Source organism: Notolepis coatsorum (assembly GCF_963971535.1).
Source record: "Notolepis coatsorum genome assembly, chromosome: 7".
Taxonomy (NCBI): domain Eukaryota; kingdom Metazoa; phylum Chordata; class Actinopteri; order Aulopiformes; family Paralepididae; genus Notolepis; species Notolepis coatsorum.
Genome location: NC_140171.1, coordinates 149,923,957 through 149,951,399, shown reverse-complemented (window position 1 = coordinate 149,951,399; position 27,443 = coordinate 149,923,957). Strand labels below are relative to the sequence as shown.

Genomic DNA, 27,443 nt, shown 5'->3' with positions numbered 1-27,443 from the left:
CGACGCAGTAGGGGGCAGCTGGCAAGACCATGCTACCCGGTCTGCACTACATATCAATGTGTTGGAATTGAAGGCAGTGCTTCTAGTCCTCAAACAGCTCGGCCATCATGTGATGGGCGAGCATGTTCTGATCAGGACTGACAGCACGACGTCGGCGTCGTATATCAACAGACAGGGAGGAGTACGTGATAGCTCAGCTGTTGGAGCGGGTACGTCAGGAGCACAGGACTTTGATCCTGGTCACGCTGGACCGGGGCACAGCTGTGTGGTTCCCGGCCCTGATTCAGCTCTTGGTGGCCCCGCCATGGCCTGTTCAGTGGTCACCGCGGGCCCTCTCTCAGGCACGCGGAACACTGTTTCTGCCTCCTGTTCTGGGGCAGCCTCTAAGGGTGAATCTGGAGGGGATGCGTCTTAACTCTACTGTGGTTAACACCATCCAGAACGCGCGCGCTCCATCCACTACCGCGGTTTACGCAGGGAAGTGCCGTATGGTTCGAGAGTGGAGGGCAGAACGCTGTCGTGAGACGTTTCCTGCTTGGCGCACGGCATCTCAAGCCTGTGGAACGTGCTCTGTCTCCGAGCTGGGACCTCCAACTGGTCCTGGAAAGGCTGTTGGGGGCCCCGTTTGAGCCTCTTGAGCAGGCGCCATTGGATCGACTGTCTTTCAAGACCACCTCCGCTAAATGCGTGGGTGAGCTGTGTGCTCTCTCGGTGCGGTCTGAGTGCCTGTCTATTCAGGCCGATAACAGTGCGACTCTGAGGCTTAATCCGGCCTTTGTGCCAAAGAATATCCGGAGCTCTTATCGCTCCAGGGATATTGTGCTCCAGGCGTTTCACCCTCCTCCTCACGCTAGTGAGTTGGAGGCGAGCCTTCACCTGTTGTGTCCTGTCCGTGCGCTGACGGTTTACCTTAGTCGCACGCAGGATCTCAGGGCTACCGATCAACTGTTTGTTTGTTACGGTGTCCAAGCAACGCCTGTCACATTGGTTATGCGAGGGCATTGCCCTCTGCTACACTTTGGCCGGACGGGTTCCCCCCACAGGCGTCAGGGCACACTCCACTTGTGGAGTGGCGGCCTCCGCTGCCCTGTTTGCGGGGGTCTCGGTGGAGGACATCTGCGCTGCGGCCTCCTGGTCCTCCCCGGGTCCTTTTGTTAGGTTTTACCTCATGGACATGACTGGGGGCTCTGTCTCCAGTCCTGAGGGTCGGGACCTCTCCAGCACCCCGCCATTAGGTGAGCTAGCAGGTGGATGTGGACCGTGGAGTGCTCTGTCACACGCGGTCCCGCTTGCACTGTGCGTTCTAGGGTGACTGGTTCCCTTTTTCGCACGTTGGTTGTAGTTGACTGCCTCCCCCCCCTCGTTAGGACGGGCCTGGTCTACAAGATACACTACACGACCAAGGTACCCATGTACATGTCAAAATACTTACCAAAGGTCAGTGAATACCACGATCACAACACCAGAGGGAGCTCCACAAATCATGTTAAACCCAGATTCGGCTCAAACAAGGGACTAAACACATTTCACAATTATGCCACATCAATGTGGAACGCCCTACCCAAAGCTGTAAAGGAATGTGAATCACTACCCACTTTCAAAATCACTCTCAAAGAACACCTACGGGAGACTGCAATTCGAAACTGGCCCCTGCAAATGTCCTAACCCAACCCCCTCCAATGTACAGTAAATGACCAAGTATGGCTTTGTCAATATTCGAATGTACAGTTTTGCTTGTACAGTGTACAGTGTCCCCCACCCCCCACCCACCCCCTACCCAAACCCCCCCTCACCCCACCCACCCAACCACCTCCAATGTACAGTTCCCCCCCCCCGCCCCACCCACCCAACCCCACCCCACCTACCCAACCTCCTCCAATGTACAGTTTCTACGTCAAATGTATATACTCTCTTTTCTGGACTCTTTTTGTATCACAAACAGTACTGTATTTGCAAATCTGGTATGTCATAAATGTATAGATGTAGCAGTACTGTCTATCTGTATGTCGTGTGTGTCATATATGTTATGATGAATTGAAAATGGGGGACCCTGATGTAAACAAGACGAAAGTCTTTCTCTGGTCTGCATCCCCTTAACAATTGTATGTATTGAGCCGTACTGTATTGTACCCATTCTGCAATCTGTTAATAAAGTTTTCAATCACTCAATCAATCAAAACATACTGACACTACATCTGATCTTTCCGGTAACTTGGTGTAACATTAGTCAAATGCAGATTTTACTCTTGCAAAGAGAAGTAAAAAAAAAACTGAGCAACATTACAACATTCAGAGCATAAATACGTTTCAATCAATCAAATCCTTTATTTAACCAGATAAGCATCATTGAGATTGAAATTAGGGATGCTCGATATTGGCTTTTTTACCGATACCGATATACCGATATTGTCCAACTCTTAATTACCGATACCGATATCAACCGATATCAACCGATACCGATATATGCAGGGTTCCCCCCCCCCCCCCCCCCCCAAAAATTGAATAATTTCAGGTAATTAACATTACATATCTCTTGTTGTGGAATTAACACAACATTATGCATACTTTTGACAATAAATAAAATCAGAATTTGTTCTTACTTGCTTGCCTAGGTAAATAAAGGTTATAGAAATGTAAAAAAAATAAAAATAAAAAAAATAACCGATACCGATATTTTCCGATATCACATTTTAATGCCGATATCGGCCGATAATATCGGTAGGCCAATAATATCGGACATCCCTAATTGAAATATATTTTTCAAGAGCAATCTGGCCAAGCAAGGGAGCAGAAAGTTTCAACATAAAAAAGAACATCACAATAAAATACAGATAGCACATTCACAGCAAGATCCAATTTCAGGCAAGTTATCAAACACAGTTGCACTGTCCGAGGGAACTGAATTCATAGTTTTTTAAGAGGGTGACCAGTCCTGGCAATTTTAGGTCCTCCTGTAGCTTGTTCCAGGATGAAGGAGCAGCATATTTAAAAGCCCTTTTTCCCAATTCAGTTCTCACATAGGGAACATCCAATTTCAGAGCATCTTGGGAACGAAGGGCATACTTGTCTTGCTTAGTGCACAGAAACACGCTTAGGTACGAGGGAACCATCGTAAGCAGAGCTTTGTGCACAAGAGAGAGCCAGTTTCAAAAGCCATTTGTTCACCTTTAGCAGTAAATAAACGTTTAGTTACTTACTAACATTTCCATTGTGTAGTGTCAAACTCATTTTCACAGAGGGCCATATCAGCATTATGGTTGCCCTCAAAGGGCCAAAGACCGTATAAATGTTAATGTAATGTAAAATAAATGTAGCTACTCATTTACATATTGTTAAACATGTTCTTTCTGTATTTATTACTTATTCAAGTTATACATATTGCATATGCATTTGCATAGATGTAAACATATATGTTAGCTTATGTTATTTTAACAAATAATTTTAGTTTATCAGAACCCCATATTACTCCATCAATCAATGATCAAACCATTCAAGTAAATAACAAAGAAGAATATCATCAAATACAAGCTATGACATTAAGTTTGTTCAAAACCTTTTTGTCACAGTCAAGAGGGGCAGAACTAACAACTGTGAGCTGCAAAGAACACGTGGGACAGATGTAGCAGATGTTACAAAAACAAATGGCTGCACACAACCTTGCATACATCCAACTAATGGAAGATTGTTTAATTAACTTTAATTAACAGATTGCAGAATGGGTACAGTACAGTACAGCTCAATACACACAATTGTTAAGGGGATGCAGACCAGAGAAAGACTTTCGACTTGTTTACATCAGGGTCCCCCATTTTCAATTCGTAATGAAATTGCTATTATGTGTCTGCATGAACACACAACTGTAACTGTACTAAAAAATAACAAAATAAGGGTTGTCTCAGTTCACAACTATATTGGTAACGTTTTGGGTGGGACTTGTTTGCGTCCCTACAGCTTCTTATTCAATTGAGCGAGATGCTCGGTTATGTCACACAGCCAGTTTGCATCTGACAGTTCAGACAATATTTCTTCAACCCTTTGTTACCTATTCCGCCTGGATCTTTTTTGTATTTTGGGCTGTAAAATTGTCAAAGAATGTCTGAGGAGTAAGTGCTTTTGGCTTTTTTCCTTTGTTACTTCATCAATACCTCAGATGTTCAACATACATGTATGTGTAAGAATGTGTAATAACTAAGGCTGTCAAAGTTAAAGCTTTATTAACGCATTAACCCACAATTCTTTTAACGCTGCTATTTTTTAACCCAAGATTAATGTTTAAAAATAATAATAATAATAATAATAATCATTTCCAGAGCTCTTGGGGGCCACATCCAGTGGTGCAGTCGTAATATGGGAACTGGTAACACGCCACGCGCGCCGGACCGCCGGTACGTGCATGCACACAGAACATTTTTTATTTTTATTTTTTTTTAAATAGCGAAGCTGAAAAAGGTAGCAGGAACATTAGAACAGAGAACATTAGAACATATACAATTAGTCAACTGAATGCTTTGTATCTTGTTTGCTAATTCAGGTTAAAGACAGCCGATTTAACCAGCATATTAAGAGAGCAAGACTGTCTATCTGGTGTATGTTATGATGAATTGAAAATGGGGGACCCTGATGTAAACAAGACGAAAGTCTTGGTCTGCATCCCCTTAACAATTGTATGCATGTATTGAGCTGTACTGTACTGTACCCGGGCGTTGGAGGTCGTGCAGGTATAGCGAAACTAAGTTTGCTTTGGATAAGCTGATTCTGAAGCTGCAACTTTCTTCTCTTGGGGAGCGGCGGTGGCATCGTTGGTTCAGGTTGCGTTGCAGGTAGGAACATGATACTGTTGTCAAATGATCTGTTTATATCGGTTTGTATTTGCGGGCGGGGGCGTGGTTGAAGACACGCTTTTGTTATGGGTGGCCGGGTGTACTCAAATGATCTGTTTATATCTGTTTGTATTTGCGGGCGGGGGCGTGGTTGAAGACGCGCTTTTGTTATGGGTGGCCACTGGCCGGGTACTTAGCGCACAACGAATGGATAGAGCGCATCTTTGTGCGCGCGTACTTCTGCCTCAGTGATCATCTAGTAACACGGCGTGTAACCGCGTGTGACCACGACTGCACCACTGGCCACATCAAATGACGTGGCCCGCGACCGCGGGCCATGAGTTTGACACCTAAAATACAACAAATAAGCCATTACAATTTTCAGCCGCACAAAATACATCAGAAAATATTTGTGTGGAACTGAAACGGTAGGCTACTGAGGAGAGCTACTACTGCAGACGTCAGAGAAAGAGGGCAGAATGCTACAGCGCCCCCTGGGGGATACAGGCCAGCATCACATGTGGTATCACGTTGATTGCCTTCTTCCAGCTGAGGGAAATAATGTAGATGATAATAATAATACCTTTATTTATATAGCACCTTTCATACATGGATTGCAGCTCAAAGTGCTTCACAGCAAATAGCATACAATGAACATACAATTAACATACAGTTTTAAGTAATGCATAATTTGAAATCATGCATCTCGATATACATATATATATAATAATTGAAACCTGACTTTTCAGTGTATTCATGATGGAAAAGGACCATATCAGTACCACCACTAGATGTCCTCTGGAGGGCAGTGACGTGCCTGAGATGCATCTAGTCTGCCCCAGATCTCAAGTAGAAGAAGAACTAGCTGCTCAGTTTACACAGTTTTAAAATAGAAATCCTGCAGTGCTCTCTTCTGCTCTCTCAGGAATAAATACAGTATGTTGCTTGTAGCTGTGCTGCTTACCCCACAGACAACAGTTTAAACTAAGATAGGACGTCCTCTTTATGTGGATTTTAATGTTCTTTGCTTGCCTGCTTCTTATATTTGGTCTGTCTCACTTTACAATGTCCAGCGACATAAAGCTTACGTCTGTAGATTTTGAGATATTTGGAAATGTACAGGGTAGGTCATTTTGTGCATGTGGTGCAAAAGCTTGAAATCATTATGTTTTGGAAATAAGAGTTGCCTACATAAAACATTAATATCTCTCTCTTTTCTTGTCTTTGTGTGTCAAAGGTGTTTGTTTCAGAATGGTAAGCGTTGATTCCACCAAAGTACATTATAATAATAAGTGATACCATAGTATTATCAACAGTATACACATTATCACCCTTTATCAACGTTGCCATCATTTAAAGGGATAGTTCTGAGTTTTGGAACCCTAGACCTATTTCTTACTTGCCACCAATTATGTTGATCAGTAGAGTCCTTTCTCAGCACAATCCATGCTGTTCCTCATACTAGCTCCAGATAGTTAGCTACAATCCATGCTGTTCCTCATACTAGCTCCAGATAGTTATCTACAATCCAAGCTGTTCCACTAGCTCCAGATAGTTAGCTACAATCCATGCTGTTCCACTAGCTCCAGATAGTTAGCTACAATCCATGCTGTTCCTCATACTAGCTCCAGATAGTTAGCTACAACAATCCATGCTGTTCCTCATACTAGCTCCAGATAGTTAGCTACAATCCATGCTGTTCCTCATACTAGCTCCAGATAGTTAGCTACAATCCATGCTGTTCCTCATACTAGCTCCAGATAGTTAGCTACAATCCATGCTGTTCCTCATACTAGCTCCAGATAGTTAGCCACAATCCATGCTGTTCCTCATACTAGCTCCAGATAGTTAGCTACAATCCATGCTGTTCCTCATACTAGCTCCAGATAGTTAGCTACAATCCAAGCTGTTCCTCATACTAGCTCCAGATAGTTAGCCACAATCCAAGCTGTTCCTCATACTAGCTCCGGATAGTTAGCTACAATCCATGCTGTTCCTCATACTAGCTCCAGATAGTTAGCTACACTCCATGCTGTTCCTCATACTAGCTCCAGATAGTTAGCCACAATCCAAGCTGTTCCTCATATCAGCTCCGGATAGTTACCTACAATCCATGCTGTTCCTCATACTAGCTTGAGATAGTTAGTGCACAGTGCTGTTTCAAAAGTAAGAGTCCAGGAAGATGGTAACTGTCACTCTGTGCTCAGTGATGCAGTGAGGCACAGTGATGCATTGTATAGTATGATGGCTGTTGGAATGAAGGACTTCCTGTGCTGCATTTAGGTAGTGTGAGCCTAGCACTGAACATGCTCCTCCTGTCAGCCAAGTCTGTGTATAGTGGGTGGGAGGGGTTTTCCCTGATGGCCTGGAGCTTAGCAAGGCTCCTCGAGTTTCAAGTTTCTTTAATAGTTGTCATACAGAAGTACAGAATACTTTTATACAAAATGCTTCTTACTGTTACGCTCCAGAGACTGTGCAAGACAAGATAAGTATGAAATAAAATAACATAGTATAGCATGTAAATTAGAAGTAAAAAGAATGAGGTCACAGTGTTCAGTATAGACATATGTACAATGTTCGATGCAGAATAGACGTAACTGAGTTACCATATAATATACAATACTATGCAGTGTACTAATATACAAATTTAGTGCAAGGCAGAAATGGGATGAGGTGCAATTTAGGTACAATTTACAGTAGGTGTACGAGTTGTAGTGCAAATCCTTTATCAATAAATATAAAGTGTGTTTGTGTGATCTAAAGTGTGGAGAGTGGGTGCTGCAGTGTGTTTTTTGTTTAAGTGAGTGTGTGCGTGTGGGTGTGTGTGCTGTGTGCATTTGGTGGTTGTTGCATAGTGTTTATTGTTCGTTTAGCAGCCTGATGGCCTGGGGATAGAAGCTTCTTCTGAGTCTTTCTGTGCTCGCCTTAAGACTCCGGTATCGCTTGCCTGACCGCAGCAGTTCAAAGAGGCAGTTGTTCGGGTGGCTCGAGTTCTCTTAGCCTTCCCCCTGCACCGCTTGTTGTAAATGTTCTGGAGGGTGGGAAGCCCCCCTCCAATTGTGCGTTCGGCTGAACGTGTCACTCTTTGTAGTCTGCTACGGTCTTGTGCAGTGCTATTCCCAAACCAGGAGGTGATGTTGCCAGTCAGGATGCTCTCTATTGTACATGAGTAGAAGTTCCTAAGGATCTTCTGACTGACTTGGAACTTCCTTAGGCGCCTGAGGAAGTAGAGGCGTTGTCGTGCCTTCTTCACAACACTGTCAATGTGTGTGGTCCATGTCAAGTCCTCGGATATGTGGGCTCCGAGCAGGGTTAGAAATTAAAAAAAAAATTCAAGGGCTTTTTTTGCCCCCCTTAATTGATTTTCGGGGGCTTTTTTTTTATATTTCGGGGGCACAACATTTTTATAATGAAAATTAACATAAAGATTATAAAACATTGTTGACACTTTTTTTACAGTCTTCGTCCCTATGTTTGATAACGTAATGTTAATGTCTCCATATATAGGGCTCTACGCTAACCTTTTTCCCAAGGAGCACATGTGCTCCTAAATAAAATGTTAATAAATAAAATCTAAATACAAATTTAGGAGCACACAGAAATTTAGGAGCAGAGTGACAATTGTTCAAGTAACACACACACACACACACACGATGTGTGACATGGCTTGGTTTCATGTTTTGAGGTACCTTCAATTATCTGTAAATAATACATACATACTCAAGTTCAAGTTCTTTAATAGTTGTCATACAGAAGTACAGAATACTTTCATACAAAATGCTTCTTACTGTTACTCTATCTAAATAGATTAAATATGATTGTCCCTGAGGGCAAGTTGTGTTGTTGTCAGATCGATCAATGAAATACATTGCACGCTCAGCGCTGTGGAATGAAGGAAATGCGCATCGGGATCAGATTTGGATGTTATTCTTTGAAGTTGTGTTACAAATGGAACAGTCTTTCCCCGCCGAACACAAGTTACTTAACGTTACACAGGTTGCGCTATGCAGATGCTTAGCTTGCTAACGTTAAGATAGCAGTGTAACTTAATGTTACACAGCACTATGCATGCTTGCTGAAAGCAGAGCAGAGCTCTCTGTCTGTCTGTGTTTCACGCAGCGGGCCCCGCCTCCCTCTTTGCATTCCACCCAAAAACTGAATTTCAGTCCAGTTTCTTAACTATTAACAGCGGAGCTGTTTTGTAATCTTCACTCTGCAAGTAAATGATTTTTCCGGTTCGCGCACACACACATATTATTAGGGGCAAATACGGGGGAAATTCTCGCACTGTAGAGCATATATATAATTATATATATAATTAGTAAACTGTCGGGGGCTTTTATTGCCCCCCTTAACTGATTTTCGAGGGCATTTGGTCAATTTTCGAGGGCATTTTGCCCCAAGCCCCCGTTAATTTAGAACCCTGGCTCCGAGGTACTTGAAACTGTTCACTCTCTCAACCGGTGCCCCGTCGATGCTGAGGGGGCTGTAGTCCTTGACCCCCGACCTCCTGAAGTCCACAATCATCTCTTTTGTTTTGCTGACGTTCAGGGAGAGGCAGTTCTCCTGACACCACTGTGACAGATTCTCTACCTCTTCCAGGTAGGCCCTCTCGTCGTTGGCAGAGATCAGGCCCACCACTACTGTGTCATCAGCAAATTTGATGATTGTGTTGTTGTTCCGCTGTGCCACGCAGTCATGTGTGTACAGGGAGTAGAGGAGGGGGCTCAGAACACAGCCCTGGGGGGCCCCTATGTTGAGCGTGATGGATGAGGAGGTGCAGTTGCCTGCTCTTACCACCTGGGGTCTGCCCGTCAGGAAGTCCAGGACCCACTGGCAGAGGTCATAGTTCAAGCCCAGGTCCCTGAGCTTGGCTATGAGTTTGGAGGGGACTATGGTATTGAATGCTGAGCTGTAGTCGATGAACAGCATTCTCACATAGTTCCCCTGCCTCTTGTCCAGGTGTGATGCTGCTGTGTGCAGCACATGGGCTATGGCGTCCTCCGTGGACCTGTTGGGGCGATATGCAAATTGCAGGGGGTCCAGGTTGATGGGGAGGGAGGAACAGATGTAGCCCTTCACTAGCTTCTCAAAGCACTTCATGGCTATGGAGGTGAGGGCTACAGGGCGGTAGTCGTTGAGGCAAGCGGGCGTAGATTTTTTGGGTACAGGGATGATGGTGGACTTCTTCAGACAGGTGAGGATGACAGCCTGTTCCAAGGAGAGGTTGAAGATGTCAGTGAATACCGGGGCCAGTTGGTCGGCACAGACTTTTAGGACGCGGCCGGGGATGCCGTCCGGTCCTGCTGCCTTCCTGATATTCACTTTTTTAAAGATCCGTCTCACCTCATGCTCTGTTACCCTGAACACTGAGTCTCCATCAGCAGACCCCCCCCCCCCCCATTGCCGTGGTTTGTAGGCTGGTGTTGTTATTCACAGCCTCAAACCTCGCATAGAAGGAATTGAGATCATTTGCTAAGGAGATGTCACTGTTCAGTTTGAGGGAGGTGCCTTTGTAATCTGTCATTGTTCTGAGGCCCTGCCACATGCCTCTAGAGTCAGCCTGTTCAAACTGAAGTTCAACTTTATCCCTGTAACGCCGTTTTGTCTCTATTACTGCTCTCCTGACGTTGTATCTTGCCGTCTTGTGTTCTTCCATGTTGCCTGTCACCAGCCCGGTGTTGTAGGCTGATGTGCACACTTTCAGAGCCTCCTCTCCGCCACCCTCGCTAGGGAGTCCAGCTCCACCCCAACCACGCTACTGGCCTTCCTGACCAGCTTATCCAGCCTGTTTGTGTCCCCTGCTCTCAGTTCGCTGCCCCAGCAGGTCACAGTGTACAAGAAGGCGCCCGCCACCACAGACTCATAGAACATCCTCAACATCCTTGTACAGACATTGAAGGATCTCAGCCTTCTGAGGAAGTAGAGTCGGCTCTGGCCCTTCTTGTATAGTGCCTCTGCGTGTTTTGACCCGTTCAGTTTGTTGTCGATGTGCACACCGAGGTATTTGTACTCCTCAACCATGTCCACATCGACTCCCCTGATGGAAACAGGGGTCACAGGTGCACTCCTCCTCCTCCCCAGCTAGTTAGCTACAATCCATGCTGTTCCTCATACTAGCTCCAGATAGTTAGCCACAATCCATGCTGTTCCTCATACTAGCTCCAGATAGTTAGCCACAATCCATGCTGTTCCTCATACTAGCTCCAGATAGTTAGCCACAATCCATGCTGTTCCTCATACTAGCTCCAGATAGTTAGCTACAATCCATGCTGTTCCTCATACTAGCTCCAGATAGTTAGCTACAATCCATGCTGTTCCTCATACTAGCTCCAGATAGTTAGCTACAATCCATGCTGTTCCTCATACTAGCTCCAGATAGTTAGCTACAATCCATGCTGTTCCTCATACTAGCTCCAGATAGTTAGCTACAATCCAATGCAAGGTCAATGGGAGTCGAGCTCTTGTCTGTACACGCTGACTGAAGCTGAGTGAAATCTACTTTGTGTGCACTGTTGAGTACATTTCAGTGAGCCTCAGTTAGCAAGCAGGACCTTCACCCCATTGACTTTGATTGGTTTGTGGCTAACTAGCCAGAGCTAGTTTGAGGAACAGCTTGGATTGTGCTAAGAAAGGACTCTACCAATCAACATCATCATTGGTAAGTAAGAAATAGGGTTGGGCGAGCGGAGTGGTGTAGAGGTCTAAGCAGAAACCCAGGTTCACTTCCCAGCAGCATCCAGGTACATCCAGCTTGGGTCAGTCAGTGTTGAGGTGGGCAGCCGGTGGGGTATAATAATAATGATAATAATAATGCATTTTATTTATAAGGCGCCTTTCAAGACACTCAAGGTCGCCGTACAACAATTTAAAAACAGTTCATTAACAATCACAATCCATTTAAAAAACAAAATCAGACATACGCCTGCCTAAACAGGTGGGTTTTGAGGTGGGTTTTAAATGGGATGATGGAGTCAATGTTCCTGATGTCAGGGGGGAGGGAGTTCCAGAGGCGGGGGGCAGAGCAGCTGAAGGCTCTTGACCCCATGGTGAACAGACGGGCTGGGGGGATGGTCAGGTTGATGGAGGAGGCAGACCTGAGGGACCGGGTGGGAATGTTGATGTGGAGGAGGTCGGACAGGGATGGAGGGGCGAGGTTGTGGATGGCCTTGAATGTATGGAGGAGGATCTTGTAATCTATGCAGTGTTTAATGGGAAGCCAGTGTAGTTGGCGTAGGATGGGGGTGATGTGACTGATGACAGGGGTTCTGGTTATTATGCGGCCAGCAGCATTCTGGACCAGTTGGAGCTTATGGAGGAGTTTGTGGGAGAGACCAAAGAGAAGGGAGTTGCAATAATCCAAGCGGGAAGTGACGAGGGAGTGGACCAGGATTGCGGCGCTGTTGGGAGTGAGTGAAGGGCGGAGGCGGTTGATGTTGCGCAGGTGGAAGTAGGCGGACCGGATGGTGTTATTGATGTGGGAATGGAATGATAGGGTGCTGTCGAGGACGACACCCAGACTCTTGACCTGGGGGGAAGGGGAAACCAAGGAGTTGTCTATGGTGAGGGTGAAACTGGGGTGCTTGGTGAGTGTGGACTTGGAGCCAATGAGGACTACCTCTGTTTTATCACTGTTTAGTTTGAGGAAATTTGAAGTGAACCAGGATTTGATTTCCTGTAAACAGGCACAGAGGGAAGAGGGATGGAGGGTGGAAGTGGGTTTGGAGGAAACATAGAGCTGGGTGTCGTCTGCGTAACAGTGGAAATTGATGTTGTATTTACAGAGAATCAGACCAAGTGGGAGGAGGTAAATGATGAAGAGGATAGGGCCAAGGACAGAGCCCTGGGGAACACCGGAGGAGAGGGGGGATGGATGGGATGTGAATGATTTTAACTGAATGAACTGAGTACGACCAGAGAGATATGAATGGAACCAGTCTAGGGATGTGTGGGAGATTCCAATGGAGGCTAGTCGGTTAAGGAGGGTGGAGTGAGATATGGTGTCAAATGCGGCGCTTAGATCGAGGAGGATGAGGATGGATAATAGTCCGGAGTCAGCTGCCATCAGGAGGTCATTAGTGATTTTGAGGAGGGCTGTTTCTGTGCTGTAACGGGGGCAAAAACCAGATTGGAACTGTTCATAGAGGTTATTGTTGGAGAGGTGAGCATGAATCTGAGAAGCCACTACTTTTTCCAGGATTTTTGAGAGAAATGGCAGGTTGGAGATGGGGCGGAGGTTATTGAAAATGTTGGAGTCCTGGTCGTTGCAACAGCGGCCTCTACTGGTCAGCAGGGAGGGGATCTGGGGGAGATTGTGTGAACCACTGTGTGCGTTAAGCTCTCCCAGTGAAACTCCTCGCTGTCAAGTGAAAAGAAGCTGCTAGCGACTCCACATGTATCAGAGAGAGGAGGCAAGTGATAGTCTACACCCTCCCCAGGCCAACAGTAGGGCAGCGCAACGACCAGGAAGGGAAGTGGCACAATGACTAAATTGGGTAAGAAACAGGGTTAGGATTCCAAACATCTGAACTATCCCTCTAAGCATAACTAGACAGAACAAAGCGACATGTTTACATGCTTTTGAGCAACACTGTACTTATTGTACTTATTTTATACCTATTCTTATGTCTGCACTTTATACATTGCTTTCATTCTGTTAACTGTATGCTAATGTTATCCCTATGTTCATTTCATGCCATTTGCTGGGAAGCACTTTGAGCTGCAATCCATGTATAAAAGGTGCTATATAAATAAAGTTAATAATAATTATTATTATTATGTTTGTGTGGCTCTTTCCAGTACACTGAAGACCAGGGGGAGAAACTGGGTCTGAGTGGCTGGGTGAAGAACACCAGGCAGGGGACTGTGATTGGCCAGGTTCAGGGCCCTCGGGACAAAGTGGATGAAATGTGAGTTCATGTTCAGGGCCCTCGGGACAAAGTGGATCAAATGTGAGTTCAGGGCCCTCGGGACAAAGTGGATGAAATGTGAGTTCAGGGCCCTCGGGACAAAGTGGATGAAATGTGAGTTCAGGGCCCTCGGGACAAAGTGGATGAAATGTGAGTTCAAGTTCAGGGCCCTCGGGACAAAGTGGATGAAATGTGAGTAGTACCCAAACTCAACGTACTCTCATTGTTGCATACAAGGTACTTTATTATTGTCACGAAACAGTGATACTGTAGTGGTGAGTGTTTGGTATGACAGGGTCAGAGAGAACAAGCAGACACTGACAGACAGTGAGGACTATTGTGGTCGATTTCTTAGGCAGAGGAAGCTGGTTCTGGTTCATAGGAAGAAAGTAGACTTGGACAACGAGGTCAGAGCAAATGTCAAATCTGTAAAGTACAAATCCCACGTCCTGACAGAGGGGTGTGTGTGATGTCCACGTCCTGACAGAGGTGTGTGTGATCTGTGATGTCCTGACAGAGGGGTGTGTGTGATGTCCACGTCCTGACAGAGGGGTGTGTGATCTGTGATGTCCTGACAGAGGGGTGTGTGATCTGTGATGTCCTGACAGAGGGGTGTGTGATCTGTGATGTCATGACAGAGGGGTGTGTGATCTGTGATGTCCTGACAGAGGGGTGTGTGATCTGTGATGTCCTGACAGAGGGGTGTGTGATCTGTGATGTCCTGACAGAGGGGTGTGTGTGATGTCCACGTCCTGACAGAGGGGTGTGTGATCTGTGATGTCCTGACAGAGGGGTGTGTGATCTGTGATGTCCTGACAGAGGTGTGTGTGTGTGATCTGTGATGTCATGACAGAGGGGTGTGTGTGTGATCTGTGGTGTCCTGACAGAGGGGTGTGTGATCTGTGATGTCCTGACAGAGGTGTGTGTGTGTGATCTGTGATGTCATGACAGAGGGGTGTGTGTGTGATCTGTGATGTCCTGACAGAGGGGTGTGTGATCTGTGGTGTCCTGACAGAGGGGTGTGTGATCTGTGCTGTCCTGACAGAGGTGTGTGTGTGTGTGTGATCTGTGCTGTCCTGACAGAGGGGTGTGTGATCTGTGATGTCGTGACAGAGGGGTGTGTGATCTGTGATGTCATGACAGAGGGGTGTGTGATCTGTGATGTCCTGACAGAGGTGTGTGTGTGATCTGTGATGTCATGACAGAGGGGTGTGTGTGTGATCTGTGCTGTCCTGACAGAGGTGTGTGCGCTCCCTGCTGGAGACACAAGTGACTCAAGTTGATTTGGTTAATAATTTGACCTGTGAAATGACCCACCCAGACGGGCAAGCATCCGAACCGAAGTGAACATGAACTGAATTGAACTGACACTGAGTGACACTTGTTATATATGACTGTCCTGTATGTATTTATGTATTTATTGTGGGGATTGGGAGGTGGGAGGGGGGCGTTTGATGTTCCATGTTGATGTCCCAGTGCTTAACTAACATGCTGTACCGCAAACCATTACCACCAACCGTAGTTGTGTGGCATTAAAGTATCTTGTATCTTGTGGATACAGGAGGTTGGAGTTGGAGTCGATACAGGAGGGGTTATAATGCTATAAAGTTAAAATTAAAGTATCTTGTATCTTGTAGGAGAATCCTGTGAAAAATGAAATTAAGAACATAAAAATATGAATGTAAACATTTATAAAGAAATGTGAATATGTTTTCTATTAATCGCTTACCTTAGTTATGGTTTATGTGTATATTACTTACCCTATAATTATCTTGTGCTTACCTTGTATGCTTACCTCTGGATGGCTCCCTCTTCTCTTATTGATACAGAAATATGTGTGATCGGTGAAACGCTAAATGCCGCGCACCTGGAGAGAGTCCTGGTTAGACGGGTAAGCGAAACCGTTTTTGACCACACTCGCCCACGCAAGCAAAATATATTATTTTATTGGATTAATCATGTTGGATTTATGTTGAAACTGCAGAGCATATTTAGTTTGAACCTTAAAAGTAAATAAATGCAAGTCAAAAAACGTTGCAAGGATTACAATGACTCCACGGACGCACTGTGGGCCGTTCCATCAGTACAGTGCCAGGACCCGATACGTGAATTAATTAATGGGCTGAACTGATCGATCGAACATAATAGTGGAAGTGCTAATGATTGAATGTTTCATGTTGGGATTGTGACCGTGTGCTGTGAATGACTGATTGATTGATTGATTGAAAACTTTATTAACAGATTGCAGAATGGGTACAATACAGTACGGCTCAATACAAAACAACTGCTAAGAGGATGCAGACCAGAAAAATACTTTAGTCTTGTTTACATCGGGGTCCCCCATTTTCAATTAATCAGGACATTTATGACATACAAGACATACAGATATACAGAGTGTAGTAAAAAGAGATCATAAAAAATATATACATCCGAAGGGGAAGAAACTGTACATTGGTGCGTGGGGGGGGGGGGATTGGACATTTTTGTTTCTAATTGCAGCCACCCGTAGGTGCTCTTTGAGAGCGGTTTTGAAGGAGGGTAGGGATTCACAGTCCTTCACGGTTGTGGGTAGGGCGTTCCACATTATTGTGGCATAATTGCGAAACGTGTTTAGTCCCTTGTTTGAGCCGAATCTGGGTTGAACATGATTTGTGGAACTCCCTCTGGTGTTGTGGTCGTGGAATTCACTGACCATTGGGAAGTATTTCGACATGTACATGGGTATCCCAGTGGTGTAGTGTATCTTGTAGACCAAGGCACCTGACATGATCTAAAAACAAATAAATTTTCTTTTTGATCCACTTTTTCTCCCATTTTCTATATTTTTTCTCCCATCCCAATTTCGTATCATCCAATTCAACCCTCCCCTGTCACGAACACTGTTTCTTGCCTCCCACAAGCCGGCTGCAATGTGGACTAAGTCATACATAGTACAAGTCCCCTCCGGTACTTGAGGTAACAGCAGTCGCATCTTTTCACCTGCGCAGCTCGATCTCTCAGTGGCGAGGAGTAACGCGTGGGAGGCTCACGCTGCCCCCGACACTTCCTGATTCTACTGCGCAGGCGCACCAACCGACCTGTAGGAGTCGCTGTCCACAACGCCCGATCCCCACCCTTCAGTTTCCCTCCCCGTAATACGGCCAATGTGTATTAGTATGAACGACCAGCTAAACTGAAAGCAATGTGGAGCGCTGGGCTCAAACTGACGAGCCCAGCGTCTCCAGCATTTCATGGCGAGTGCCTTGCCCACTACGCCACGTAGCCGCCCCTAAAAACAAATTAATTAAGAATCTGGAGTTAAATTAACCTTGTGTGAAGATTTGATCGCGCACCAATCATCATTGGGAATGCACTGCGCTGTACTAAATAAACAGAGACACAAAGTGAACTCAATTCAGAGTGACTATGAGTGAACAGCGAAGTGCCGAGACTGCTGCTGAAGCAGAGATGATGTTAAAGTCACTAATTGCAACCTGCAGGGGCAAAACAGGAGTTTGTACGCAGAAAATTTATGAAATAAAGGCTTTGCTGGAGGAGGAGGAAGGAAACACTGACCAGATCAAATAAGGTCTGGAAATGTTACGAAACATTTGATCAAGCTGTGAATGAATTTAACCAGGTGCATAGATCTGTGCAAGCACTCCTGTCAGAGGATGACAAGGAAAATGATCAAGTGGAACTGTATAAGCCCAGAATGACCTTTCTAAGGAAATTGAAATATGGACAAAGGATCAATTAAGAGAGAAATCTGTAACAATATACTGTACCTTCGGTCTCCAGTAGATGGCACCATAGCCTAAGCCTTCTGTCCATAGAAGGGTCTAGAACGGAGCTTCTTTGTGTTGCTCAAAGCAAACAGTGATCGTTTAGGTCGATGAAAACCTTCGCCACTCCCAACTCTCAGCTTTCATCTCTCTGAAGCACCTGACACAGTTAAATAACACGCTGCAGGCTTAATGACACAGTTAAATAACACACTGCAGGTCTAATGACACAGTTAAATAACACTGCAGGTCTAATGACACAGTTAAATAACACGCTGCAGGCCTAATGACACAGTTAAATAACACACTGCAGGCCTAATGACACAGTTAAATAACACACTGCAGGCCTAATGACACAGTTAAATAACACGCTGCAGGCCTAATGACACAGTTAAATAACACACTGCAGGCCTAATGACACAGTTAAATAACACACTGCAGGCCTAATGACAGTTAAATAACACGCTGCAGGCCTAATGACACAGTTAAATAACACACTGCAGGCCTAATGACAGTTAAATAACACACTGCAGGCCTAATGACACAGTTAAATAACACACTGCAGGCCTAATGACACAGTTAAATAACACACTGCAGGTCTAATGACACAGTTAAATAACACACTGCAGGTCTAATGACACAGTTAAATAACACACTGCAGGCCTAATGACACAGTTAAATAACACACTGCAGGTCTAATGACACAGTTAAATAACACACTGCAGGCCTAATGACAGTTAAATAACACACTGCAGGCCTAATGACAGTTAAATAACACACTGCAGGCCTAATGACACAGTTAAATAACACACTGCAGGCCTAATGACAGTTAAATAACACACTGCAGGCCTAATGACACAGTTAAATAACACGCTGCAGGCCTAATGACACAGTTAAATAACACACTGCAGGTCTAATGACACAGTTAAATAACACACTGCAGGTCTAATGACACAGTTAAATAACACGCTGCAGGCCTAATGACAGTTAAATAACACACTGCAGGCCTAATGACACAGTTAAATAACACACTGCAGGCCTAATGACACAGTTAAATAACACACTGCAGGTCTAATGACACAGTTAAATAACACACTGCAGGTCTAATGACACAGTTAAATAACACACTGCAGGCCTAATGACACAGTTAAATAACACGCTGCAGGCCTAATGACAGTTAAATAACACACTGCAGGTCTAATGACACAGTTAAATAACACACTGCAGGCCTAATGACACAGTTAAATAACACACTGCAGGTCTAATGACACAGTTAAATAACACGCTGCAGGCCTAATGACACAGTTAAATAACACACTGCAGGCCTAATGACACAGTTAAATAACACACTGCAGGCCTAATGACACAGTTAAATAACACACTGCAGGTCTAATGACACAGTTAAATAACACGCTGCAGGCCTAATGACAGTTAAATAACACGCTGCAGGCCTAATGACACAGTTAAATAACACACTGCAGGCCTAATGACACAGTTAAATAACACACTGCAGGCCTAATGACACAGTTAAATAACACACTGCAGGCCTAATGACACAGTTAAATAACACACTGCAGGCCTAATGACACAGTTAAATAACACACTGCAGGCCTAATGACACAGTTAAATAACACTCTGCAGGCCTAATGACAGTTAAATAACACGCTGCAGGCCTAATGACAGTTAAATAACACACTGCAGGCCTAATGACACAGTTAAATAACACGCTGGAGGCCTAATGACAGTTAAATAACACACTGCAGGTCTAATGACAGTTAAATAACACACTGCAGGTCTAATGACAGTTAAATAACACACTGCAGGTCTAATGACACAGTTAAATAACACACTGCAGGTCTAATGACACAGTTAAATAACACACTGCAGGTCTAATGACACAGTTAAATAACACACTGCAGGCCTAATGACACAGTTAAATAACACGCTGCAGGCCTAATGACACAGTTAAATAACACACTGCAGGCCTAATGACACAGTTAAATAACACACTGCAGGCCTAATGACACAGTTAAATAACACGCTGCAGGTCTAATGACACAGTTAAATAACACACTGCAGGTCTAATGACACAGTTAAATAACACACTGCAGGTCTAATGACACAGTTAAATAACACACTGCAGGCCTAATGACACAGTTAAATAACACACTGCAGGCCTAATGACACAGTTAAATAACACACTGCAGGCCTAATGACACAGTTAAATAACACGCTGCAGGTCTAATGACACAGTTAAATAACACGCTGCAGGCCTAATGACAGTTAAATAACACACTGCAGGCCTAATGACACAGTTAAATAACACGCTGCAGGTCTAATGACACAGTTAAATAACACACTGCAGGCCTAATGACACAGTTAAATAACACGCTGCAGGCCTAATGACAGTTAAATAACACGCTGCAGGCCTAATGACACAGTTAAATAACACACTGCAGGCCTAATGACACAGTTAAATAACACACTGCAGGCCTAATGACACAGTTAAATAACACACTGCAGGCCTAATGACACAGTTAAATAACACACTGCAGGCCTAATGACACAGTTAAATAACACACTGCAGGCCTAATGACACAGTTAAATAACACTCTGCAGGCCTAATGACAGTTAAATAACACGCTGCAGGCCTAATGACAGTTAAATAACACACTGCAGGCCTAATGACACAGTTAAATAACACGCTGGAGGCCTAATGACAGTTAAATAACACACTGCAGGTCTAATGACAGTTAAATAACACACTGCAGGTCTAATGACAGTTAAATAACACACTGCAGGTCTAATGACACAGTTAAATAACACACTGCAGGTCTAATGACACAGTTAAATAACACACTGCAGGTCTAATGACACAGTTAAATAACACACTGCAGGCCTAATGACACAGTTAAATAACACGCTGCAGGCCTAATGACACAGTTAAATAACACACTGCAGGCCTAATGACACAGTTAAATAACACACTGCAGGCCTAATGACACAGTTAAATAACACGCTGCAGGTCTAATGACACAGTTAAATAACACACTGCAGGTCTAATGACACAGTTAAATAACACACTGCAGGTCTAATGACACAGTTAAATAACACACTGCAGGCCTAATGACACAGTTAAATAACACACTGCAGGCCTAATGACACAGTTAAATAACACACTGCAGGCCTAATGACACAGTTAAATAACACGCTGCAGGTCTAATGACACAGTTAAATAACACGCTGCAGGCCTAATGACAGTTAAATAACACACTGCAGGCCTAATGACACAGTTAAATAACACGCTGCAGGTCTAATGACACAGTTAAATAACACACTGCAGGCCTAATGACACAGTTAAATAACACACTGCAGGTCTAATGACACAGTTAAATAACACACTGCAGGTCTAATGACAGTTAAATAACACACTGCAGGCCTAATGACACAGTTAAATAACACACTGCAGGTCTAATGACAGTTAAATAACACACTGCAGGCCTAATGACAGTTAAATAACACACTGCAGGCCTAATGACACAGTTAAATAACACACTGCAGGTCTAATGACAGTTAAATAACACACTGCAGGTCTAATGACAGTTAAATAACACACTGCAGGTCTAATGACAGTTAAATAACACACTGCAGGCCTAATGACACAGTTAAATAACACACTGCAGGTCTAATGACAGTTAAATAACACACTGCAGGTCTAATGACACAGTTAAATAACACACTGCAGGTCTAATGACACAGTTAAATAACACACTGCAGGTCTAATGACACAGTTAAATAACACGCTGCAGGCCTAATGACAGTTAAATAACACACTGCAGGCCTAATGACACAGTTAAATAACACGCTGCAGGTCTAATGACACAGTTAAATAACACACTGCAGGCCTAATGACACAGTTAAATAACACGCTGCAGGCCTAATGACACAGTTAAATAACACACTGCAGGTCTAATGACACAGTTAAATAACACACTGCAGGTCTAATGACACAGTTAAATAACACACTGCAGGCCTAATGACACAGTTAAATAACACACTGCAGGTCTAATGACACAGTTAAATAACACACTGCAGGTCTAATGACACAGTTAAATAACACACTGCAGGCCTAATGACACAGTTAAATAACACACTGCAGGTCTAATGACAGTTAAATAACACACTGCAGGCCTAATGACACAGTTAAATAACACACTGCAGGCCTAATGACACAGTTAAATAACACACTGCAGGCCTAATGACACAGTTAAATAACACACTGCAGGCCTAATGACACAGTTAAATAACACACTGCAGGCCTAATGACACAGTTAAATAACACACTGCAGGCCTAATGACACAGTTAAATAACACACTGCAGGTCTAATGACACAGTTAAATAACACACTGCAGGTCTAATGACACAGTTAAATAACACACTGCAGGTCTAATGACACAGTTAAATAACACACTGCAGGCCTAATGACAGTTAAATAACACACTGCAGGTCTAATGACACAGTTAAATAACACACTGCAGGTCTAATGACACAGTTAAATAACACACTGCAGGTCTAATGACACAGTTAAATAACACACTGCAGGCCTAATGACAGTTAAATAACACACTGCAGGCCTAATGACACAGTTAAATAACACACTGCAGGCCTAATGGCACAGTTAAATAACACACTGCAGGTCTAATGACACAGTTAAATAACACACTGCAGGTCTAATGACACAGTTAAATAACACACTGCAGGCCTAATGACACAGTTAAATAACACACTGCAGGCCTAATGACACAGTTAAATAACACACTGCAGGTCTAATGACACAGTTAAATAACACGCTGCAGGTCTAATGACACAGTTAAATAACACGCTGCAGGTCTAATGACACAGTTAAATAACACACTGCAGGCCTAATGACACAGTTAAATAACACACTGCAGGCCTAATGACACAGTTAAATAACACGCTGCAGGCCTAATGACACAGTTAAATAACACGCTGCAGGTCTAATGACACAGTTAAATAACACACTGCAGGCCTAATGACACAGTTAAATAACACACTGCAGGTCTAATGACACAGTTAAATAACACACTGCAGGCCTAATGACACAGTTAAATAACACACTGCAGGTCTAATGACACAGTTAAATAACACACTGCAGGCCTAATGACACAGTTAAATAACACACTGCAGGCCTAATGACACAGTTAAATAACACACTGCAGGTCTAATGACAGTTAAATAACACACTGCAGGTCTAATGACACAGTTAAATAACACGCTGCAGGTCTAATGACACAGTTAAATAACACACTGCAGGCCTAATGACAGTTAAATAACACACTGCAGGCCTAATGACACAGTTAAATAACACACTGCAGGCCTAATGACACAGTTAAATAACACACTGCAGGCCTAATGACACAGTTAAATAACACGCTGCAGGTCTAATGACACAGTTAAATAACACGCTGCAGGCCTAATGACACAGTTAAATAACACGCTGCAGGCCTAATGACAGTTAAATAACACACTGCAGGTCTAATGACACAGTTAAATAACACGCTGCAGGCCTAATGACACAGTTAAATAACACACTGCAGGCCTAATGACACAGTTAAATAACACACTGCAGGTCTAATGACACAGTTAAATAACACGCTGCAGGCCTAATGACACAGTTAAATAACACACTGCAGGCCTAATGACACAGTTAAATAACACACTGCAGGCCTAATGACACAGTTAAATAACACACTGCAGGACTAATGACACAGTTAAATAACACACTGCAGGCCTAATGACACAGTTAAATAACACGCTGCAGGTCTAATGACACAGTTAAATAACACACTGCAGGTCTAATGACACAGTTAAATAACACGCTGCAGGCCTAATGACACAGTTAAATAACACGCTGCAGGCCTAATGACAGTTAAATAACACACTGCAGGCCTAATGACACAGTTAAATAACACACTGCAGGCCTAATGACAGTTAAATAACACACTGCAGGCCTAATGACACAGTTAAATAACACACTGCAGGCCTAATGACACAGTTAAATAACACACTGCAGGCCTAATGACACAGTTAAATAACACGCTGCAGGTCTAATGACACAGTTAAATAACACACTGCAGGTCTAATGACACAGTTAAATAACACACTGCAGGTCTAATGACACAATTAAATAACACACTGCAGGCCTAATGACACAGTTAAATAACACACTGCAGGTCTAATGACAGTTAAATAACACACTGCAGGCCTAATGACACAGTTAAATAACACACTGCAGGCCTAATGACAGTTAAATAACACACTGCAGGTCTAATGACACAGTTAAATAACACACTGCAGGTCTAATGACACAGTTAAATAACACGCTGCAGGTCTAATGACACAGTTAAATAACACACTGCAGGCCTAATGACACAGTTAAATAACACACTGCAGGTCTAATGACACAGTTAAATAACACACTGCAGGTCTAATGACAGTTAAATAACACGCTGCAGGTCTAATGACAGTTAAATAACACACTGCAGGCCTAATGACACAGTTAAATAACACACTGCAGGTCTAATGACACAGTTAAATAACACGCTGCAGGCCTAATGACAGTTAAATAACACACTGCAGGCCTAATGACAGTTAAATAACACACTGCAGGCCTAATGACACAGTTAAATAACACACTGCAGGCCTAATGACAGTTAAATAACACACTGCAGGCCTAATGACACAGTTAAATAACACACTGCAGGCCTAATGACACAGTTAAATAACACACTGCAGGCCTAATGACAGTTAAATAACACACTGCAGGCCTAATGACACAGTTAAATAACACAATGCAGGCCTAATGACAGTTAAATAACACACTGCAGGCCTAATGACACAGTTAAATAACACGCTGCAGGTCTAATGACACAGTTAAATAACACACTGCAGGTCTAATGACACAGTTAAATAACACACTGCAGGTCTAATGACAGTTAAATAACACGCTGCAGGTCTAATGACACAGTTAAATAACACACTGCAGGCCTAATGACACAGTTAAATAACACACTGCAGGCCTAATGACACAGTTAAATAACACACTGCAGGTCTAATGACACAGTTAAATAACACACTGCAGGTCTAATGACAGTTAAATAACACGCTGCAGGTCTAATGACAGTTAAATAACACACTGCAGGCCTAATGACACAGTTAAATAACACACTGCAGGCCTAATGACACAGTTAAATAACACACTGCAGGCCTAATGACACAGTTAAATAACACACTGCAGGCCTAATGACACAGTTAAATAACACACTGCAGGTCTAATGACACAGTTAAATAACACGCTGCAGGCCTAATGACAGTTAAATAACACACTGCAGGCCTAATGACAGTTAAATAACACACTGCAGGCCTAATGACACAGTTAAATAACACACTGCAGGCCTAATGACAGTTAAATAACACACTGCAGGCCTAATGACACAGTTAAATAACACACTGCAGGCCTAATGACACAGTTAAATAACACACTGCAGGCCTAATGACAGTTAAATAACACACTGCAGGCCTAATGACACAGTTAAATAACACACTGCAGGCCTAATGACAGTTAAATAACACACTGCAGGCCTAATGACACAGTTAAATAACACGCTGCAGGTCTAATGACACAGTTAAATAACACGCTGCAGGCCTAATGACAGTTAAATAACACACTGCAGGTCTAATGACACAGTTAAATAACACGCTGCAGGTCTAATGACACAGTTAAATAACACACTGCAGGCCTAATGACACAGTTAAATAACACGCTGCAGGTCTAATGACACAGTTAAATAACACACTGCAGGCCTAATGACAGTTAAATAACACACTGCAGGCCTAATGACAGTTAAATAACACACTGCAGGCCTAATGACAGTTAAATAACACGCTGCAGGCCTAATGACACAGTTAAATAACACACTGCAGGCCTAATGACAGTTAAATAACACACTGCAGGTCTAATGACACAGTTAAATAACACACTGCAGGCCTAATGACACAGTTAAATAACACACTGCAGGCCTAATGACAGTTAAATAACACACTGCAGGTCTAATGACACAGTTAAATAACACGCTGCAGGTCTAATGACACAGTTAAATAACACACTACAGGCCTAATGACACAGTTAAATAACACGCTGCAGGCCTAATGACACAGTTAAATAACACGCTGCAGGTCTAATGACACAGTTAAATAACACACTGCAGGCCTAATGACACAGTTAAATAACACACTGCAGGCCTAATGACAGTTAAATAACACACTGCAGGCCTAATGACACAGTTAAATAACACACTGCAGGCCTAATGACAGTTAAATAACACACTGCAGGTCTAATGACACAGTTAAATAACACGCTGCAGGTCTAATGACACAGTTAAATAACACACTGCAGGCCTAATGACAGTTAAATAACACACTGCAGGTCTAATGACACAGTTAAATAACACACTGCAGGTCTAATGACACAGTTAAATAACACACTGCAGGTCTAATGACAGTTAAATAACACACTGCAGGCCTAATGACAGTTAAATAACACGCTGCAGGTCTAATGACAGTTAAATAACACGCTGCAGGCCTAATGACACAGTTAAATAACACGCTGCAGGTCTAATGACACAGTTAAATAACACACTGCAGGTCTAATGACACAGTTAAATAACACGCTGCAGGCCTAATGACACAGTTAAATAACACACTGCAGGTCTAATGACACAGTTAAATAACACACTGCAGGCCTAATGACAGTTAAATAACACACTGCAGGCCTAATGACACAGTTAAATAACACACTGCAGGTCTAATGACACAGTTAAATAACACGCTGCAGGTCTAATGACAGTTAAATAACACACTGCAGGCCTAATGACACAGTTAAATAACACACTGCAGGCCTAATGACAGTTAAATAACACGCTGCAGGCCTAATGACACAGTTAAATAACACACTGCAGGCCTAATGACAGTTAAATAACACACTGCAGGTCTAATGACACAGTTAAATAACACACTGCAGGCCTAATGACACAGTTAAATAACACACTGCAGGCCTAATGACAGTTAAATAACACACTGCAGGCCTAATGACACAGTTAAATAACACGCTGCAGGCCTAATGACAGTTAAATAACACGCTGCAGGTCTAATGACAGTTAAATAACACGCTGCAGGTCTAATGACAGTTAAATAACACACTGCAGGCCTAATGACACAGTTAAATAACACACTGCAGGTCTAATGACAGTTAAATAACACACTGCAGGCCTAATGACACAGTTAAATAACACACTGCAGGTCTAATGACACAGTTAAATAACACACTGCAGGCCTAATGACACAGTTAAATAACACGCTGCAGGCCTAATGACACAGTTAAATAACACGCTGCAGGCCTAATGACACAGTTAAATAACACGCTGCAGGTCTAATGACACAGTTAAATAACACACTGCAGGCCTAATGACACAGTTAAATAACACGCTGCAGGCCTAATGACACAGTTAAATAACACGCTGCAGGTCTAATGACAGTTAAATAACACACTGCAGGCCTAATGACACAGTTAAATAACACGCTGCAGGCCTAATGACAGTTAAATAACACACTGCAGGTCTAATGACACAGTTAAATAACACGCTGGAGGCCTAATGACAGTTAAATAACACACTGCAGGTCTAATGACAGTTAAATAACACACTGCAGGTCTAATGACAGTTAAATAACACACTGCAGGTCTAATGACACAGTTAAATAACACACTGCAGGTCTAATGACACAGTTAAATAACACGCTGCAGGTCTAATGACACAGTTAAATAACACGCTGCAGGCCTAATGACACAGTTAAATAACACACTGCAGGTCTA

The 27,443-nt window shown here is 43.5% G+C and overlaps 1 protein-coding gene across 1 annotated transcript in view; it reads left to right on the top strand.

Moving 5' to 3' along the window:
• Positions 1–5,885: 5,885 nt before the first annotated feature.
• Positions 5,886–27,443, top strand: part of acyp2 (acylphosphatase 2, muscle type) — a gene marked incomplete at both ends in the record, with an annotated part of 71,261 nt that continues 49,703 nt past the window's right edge. The window contains 3 exons of the mRNA XM_084318525.1: positions 5,886–5,943; positions 6,058–6,074; positions 13,620–13,729. Coding sequence (XP_084174651.1) covers positions 5,886–5,943; positions 6,058–6,074; positions 13,620–13,729 — 185 coding nt within the window. The remainder of the gene's footprint in view (positions 5,944–6,057; positions 6,075–13,619; positions 13,730–27,443) is intronic.